This window comes from Cherax quadricarinatus, chromosome 6, assembly GCF_038502225.1.
Source record: "Cherax quadricarinatus isolate ZL_2023a chromosome 6, ASM3850222v1, whole genome shotgun sequence".
Lineage (NCBI taxonomy): Eukaryota > Metazoa > Arthropoda > Malacostraca > Decapoda > Parastacidae > Cherax > Cherax quadricarinatus.
In genome coordinates, this window is record NC_091297.1 from 59,849,750 (window position 1) to 59,855,511 (window position 5,762).

General features: G+C 45.6%; 1 protein-coding gene across 1 annotated transcript; it reads right to left on the reverse strand.

Moving 5' to 3' along the window:
- Positions 1 to 289: 289 nt before the first annotated feature.
- LOC128692973 (muscle M-line assembly protein unc-89) lies at positions 290 to 5,554 on the reverse strand. Its single transcript, XM_053782387.2, has 2 exons — positions 5,426 to 5,554; positions 290 to 4,643 (listed from the first exon to the last, which is right to left on the reverse strand). Exon 2 carries the CDS (start codon positions 4,589 to 4,591, stop codon positions 2,930 to 2,932), a length of 1,662 nt encoding a protein of 553 aa, XP_053638362.1. The 5' UTR covers positions 4,592 to 4,643; positions 5,426 to 5,554; the 3' UTR covers positions 290 to 2,929.
- Between the last annotated feature and the right edge of the window lie 208 nt (positions 5,555 to 5,762).

Sequence of the window (5,762 nt, forward strand, 5' to 3'; positions counted from 1 at the left end):
CTCTGAAGTGTTTCTCTCTAGTGTCTGCACTCTGATCTCTGAAGTGTTACTCTCTAGTGTCTTCACTCTGATCTCTGAAGTGTTTCTCTCTAGTGTCTGCACTCTGATCTCTGAAGTGTTTCTCTCTAGTGTCTTCACTCTGATCTCTGAAGTGTTTCTCTCTAGTGTCTGCACTCTGATCTCTGGTGTTTCTCTCTAGTGTCTGCACTCTGATCTCTGAAGTGTTTCTCTCTAGTGTCTGCACTCTGATCTCTGAAGTGTTACTCTCTAGTGTCTTCACTCTGATCTCTGAAGTGTTTCTCTCTAGTGTCTGCACTCTGATCTCTGAAGTGTTACTCTCTAGTGTCTTCACTCTTATCTCTGAAGTGTTTCTCTCTAGTGTCTGCACTCTGATCTCTGAAGTGTTACTCTCTAGTGTCTGCACTCTGATCCCTGAAGTTTGACTTTTGTTTCCAGTTTTCAAAGTCCAACTTTTGGAGTCCGACAACTGGAGTACAGGTTTTTCAATCTAACTTTTAGAATTCAGCATTAGTAATCAAAAGTTTTGGTAGCCTGATTCGGGAATTGTAACCTGAAATCCTGCTCTGCGAATCCCATTTCTATAATCCTACAGCTCTATACTCAAGGATATTTGGATTAACAGTCTTCCTCTCTCACCAAGAGAATTCGGTTCCCTCAGAGATTTAGAATAACTCGAGCAGTGTGAGTCCGAATGGTGACTTAAATTATTTAACTTTGGGAATGGTAAAAGTTGGTTTAAGTGACGTTAAGAGTTTAATCGCTTGCCAGAAATGTCGACTTAGCGGTGCATTAAGTAGGCGTCTAGAGACGTCCGAGACCACCATCACTTGTTAGAGAGCTCACTAATTAAAAAAAAGACACATGGATATAAAAGTTACAAATATATTTCTAAACCAATATTATACAAGTTCCATTAAAACATGGTATATAGGGACTAGTGGCACGGTCGGCAAGGTTGTGTCCTCACTCTCGACTGATAGGCACCGCCTCTCCTCCCAAGTTCGTCTTTAGTTCATTGCCCTCCTCTGGGAGGATAGACAGCCGGGATGGGAGGGGGGAGGGTAGAAGTTAACATAGAGTTACGTCCACAGCGAGATAATTTGCGAGACCAGATAGTCTCCGAGGCAGAAGTCACTCTCGCCCACTCTTAGACCCAGCGAACTGGACAATACAAGGCAAGGGGGTGTATATTGACAAGTATACGTACTGGTAATGCAAAAAATCCAAATCTCACCTCCTTGCAGATTTCCACCGGGGATATAAATCAGAACATATAATTTAAGTACCAGAGATACAACATTTAATTAAGTCGTATATCAACGGGTGTTGGAATCGTGTATGAGGTTAATGTAAATAGTAAGACTTTTATTTTCGCACTATTTCCGACAAAAATAAAAGCTTGCAGATCCACACAAAAAAAGTCACACGCAGCAGTAGTTAGTTTTGTACACTAGTCTGCATCATTGACAAAGCTGGGAAAAACATAAGCTTTGTAATGAATGCCACTTAGCACAAGGTTCACTCTTATATTTTGATAATATATTTATTTTTCCTTTTCACTGAAATTATTCGAGGCCTGGTCATAGACCGGGCCGCGGGGGCGTTGATTCCCGAAACCCTCTCCAGGTATTCTCCAGGTAAATTAAGCTCATAAAGAGGCGAGTCTGCGGAACTGTGCGTCACATATCTGCATTAAATATTCAGTTTGCGTCACATATTTGCGTTAAACTGTCGTCAATTACCACTGAAACGAACTGAGAGAAAATTTACGATACCCCAGGACACTTCTCACACAAGCAAATTCATCACTTGCAACAAACTGGTCGGCAGGCAACACTAACCAACACCTGACAGCCATGTTGACAGAGCATGCTAGCCAACACCTGGCAGCCAGTTCGATAGAGCATGCTAGCCAACACCTGACAGCCAGGTCGATAGAACTTGCTAGCCAACACCTGACAGCGACAGTAAGTGATGTTTTCAAATCTGCTCGTGAGAGGAAATAGCAAGAGCTTTCCGACTTAAAATATTTTCTCGTTGGAGCTTCATACAAAACACAAATTCTATAGCATTTCTTTGATCCCAGAGCATCTGAAGTCTTCTATGGAAAATTTACTTCCCCACTTACACACACACACACACACACACACACACACACACACACACACACACACACACACACACACACACACACACGCAAGGCTAGTTCCAGAGCTAAGGGGAATGTCTTACGAAGAAAGGTTAAGGGAAATCGGCCTGACGACACTGGAGGACAGGAGGATTAGGGGAGACTTGATAACAACATACAAAATGCTGCGTGAATAGACAAGGTGGACAGAGACAGGATGTTCCAGAGATGGGACACAGAAACAAGGGATCACAATTGGAAGTTGAAGACCCAGATCAGTCAAAGGGATGTTAGGAAGTACTTCTTCAGCCATAGCATAGTCAGGAGTGGAATAACCTAGCAAGTGAGGTAGAGGAGGCAGGAACCATACATAGCCTTAAGATGAGGTATGATAAAGCTCATGAAGCAGGGAGAGAGAGGACCTAGTACCACTCAGTGACGAGGCGGGGCCAGGAGCTGAGTCTCGACCCCTGCAACCACAATTAGGTGAGTACACACACACACACACACACACACACACACACACACAACCACTGACAGTCTCATCATCTGCGTGGTCTCCGTTCACAACTCAGTCACGAGATTTTCAGCTTAAGTTACTCTGAGCTCCACACGCACACATGACTCCAATGGTAATGACTTTATCCCGAAAGTCTGATAAACTTTTAATTCAGTGAGCGGATTGCCGAAACCCCAATTTCCCTCTTGCACCATTAGTAATTTCAAAGTTCTCCAAACTATTACGCACGAGAGCGAATGGAAGAAGGAACGCTTTTGCATTCAGTCCATCTTGAGTTCTATCCGAATTTTTGAATCCAGAGGACAAACTATTCTGAGCTTGTCTGGCTTGTTAGAACCTGGTCGATGCAAGGGTGAACACATCTGCGTCACTACCAGTGCTCCTTCTGTTGATGAGTCTATCTTGAAGTTGCCGAGAATGTCTCTTCTCTTGCTGCCCGGAGAGTACATCATAACGGCGGCTCCTGGAGCGTCCAGCTTTATGCTTCTCTGCGACTCTCTCTTGAAGCTCCCCGACAAGCCTTTCCTCGTGTCCCCTGGCATGTCCAGTTTGAAGCTCCCCGACGAGCCCTTCCTCGTATCCCCTGGCATGTCCAGTTTGAAGCTCCCCGAGGAGCCTTTCCTCGTGACCCCTGGCATGTCCAGTTTGCAGCTTCCTGATGAGCCTTTCCTCGCGTTCCCTGGTGTATCTAGTTTTAATGTTTCTGGGGATTCCTTTTTGAAGCTCCCGGAAGGACTCTTGTTTTGTGTCTCTAGTTTGTAGCTGCCAGAAGGACTCTTGAAGCTTCCGGATGGGCTCTGGAAGCTCCCTGAGGGACTCTTCTTGGAAGTCTCCGTCTTGCCGTTTCCTGATGGGCTTCTTTGAGGGGTTTGCAGCTTGAAGCTCCCAGAAACGTTTTTGAAGTTCTCGGAGGGGCTTTTCTTTGGGGTTTCCAGCTTGAAGCTTCCTGGGTATTCTCTCTTGAAGCACCCAGATGGGCTTTTCTTTGGTGTCTCCAGTTTGAAACTCCCTGGATAGTCTCTCCTGAAGTTCTCGGGATGGCTCTTCTTCGGGGTATCTAACTTGAAGCTTCCAAGAGGTTCCCATTTGAAGCTCCCAGATGGGCTTTTCTTTGTTGTGTCTTGCTTGAAGCTCCCAGGAGACTCCCTCTTGAAACTCCCCGATGGGCTCTTGAAGCTCCCAGAAGGGCTTTTGTAGCTTCCAGAGGGGCTCCTCTGTGGCGTGTGGAGCTTGCAGCTTCCCGTGGAGTCCTTCCTCATACTTCCTTGCATCTCTAGTTTGAAGCTGCCTGATGACTCCCTCCTGAAAATACCGATAGTCTCCCTCGTTAGGTTCCCGCAAGAGCCCTTGCGCGTGCCTCCAGGTATGTCCAGTTTGAAGCTTCCTGGCGAGTCCCTCTTGTAAATAACTGGAGAATCCGTCATGAACGTCCCACATGAGTTTCTCCTCACGCTTCCTGGGATCTCCAGCTTGAAGCTCCCTGGGGATTCCCTCCTGAAGGCATTCGGTATTTCTCTTCTGAAACTTCCCGGTGAATCCTTGTTCAGGATACTGGAGATCTCCATTCTTCCTGGGATGTCCAACTTGAAGCTTCCCGATGGGCTCTTGAAGTTCTTGGAGGGGCTCTTTGGATTTTCTAATTTGAAGCTTCCGGAAGCATTTTTGGAGCTGTCGGAGGGGCTCTTCTTTGAACTTTCCAGTTTGAAGCTTCCGCCAGATATGCTCCTCTTCGAGCTTTCCAACTTGTAACTGCCTGGGGAACTCTTCCTGGAGCTCCCACAGTAATCTTTCTTGAAACTCCCTTGATATTCCCGTTTGAAACTCCCGTGGGTTTCGCTTTTGAAACTCCCATAGATTTCGCTTTTGAAGGAGGCACTCCTCTTTGGCTTGTCCACCTTGAAGGCCCTCTGGGCGTCCATCATCGTGCTCTCTGGAGTGCCCGTCCCGCTGCTGCTGCTGGTGCTCACCACACTCCTGCCGGAGGAACAAACACTTCCTGGAATTACTGCATAAGATTTTACTTCGTGTACGTTTAGTGAAGGTTGCTGGCGATGGGGTTGGTAAGGAGGACAGAAGAAGGAAGTGTTTGATATAAGACAGAGCAACAAAAATAAAGACAGTATGCAAGGACTAAGAGGTGAACGGGACATACATTTTCTAATTATATACTGCATGTGTAAAATATTTACATCACTAAATTAACTGTGCAAATTAATAATACATTATTGGACTAACTAACAGTCTTACTATATAACATTAGGATAGCTATAATTTTTGCTAAAACAATTTTCGAATTTGTATTCCTTCTTAAATTAAGCATTACTGCTAGGGATCTTGGGGAATTATGTACGAGTAAAACATTCACATTTAATTAAGGGTAATGAATAACACTGGATAACTGTGTTGTCACACTCAAATCAACAGAGACAACCAACGGAGCTTCTGTGATGTGTCTGCACAGCAATGTTATTATTATAGCGCAAACCGATAAGAACAACTGTCACTTCTTGCAAATTCCAAATATTTTATTAGTATTTTAATCATTATTGGTTCATTTGACTTGAGTGCTCCTAACACAGCCACAATAAGAGGCTAACAATTTTATCTAGGGAGTCTAGTGTTTACTGGGGGATGAATATAATGCATCACTGTTTACATACCAGGAGGGAAATATACGTGCATATGGGGGTCTGGAAAACTGGTAGATTTCCAGGCCCTGGACACAAGGGGAAGAGCGGAAGTGAGGTTAGACATACCTGAGGAGAAGTGACACAGGGTTGACACTATCTAGTACGGGACTAGACCGAGCTCTCCCGGTGGTTGGGGCTGCCAGCTTTGTCTCTGGGGTTAACTAAAGGAATCCTGGGAGAGTCACTCTCAAGCTGGAAGGCCACGGTGGAGGTGGATCCGTGGTGGTTGACGGAGGAGGGAGAGGAGGTTGTGGTGGAGGTTGTGGTAGTGGTGGAAGAGCAAGGTGGTGTAGCCCGTCCTGAGGAGAGAGAGCCTGTCCTCCCCAGTGTAAAAGAGTGATGTGAGTAAGGGGTTGACAGGGAGGCCAGAACGTCCCTGGTGTATGGGGATTCTCCCGATGAA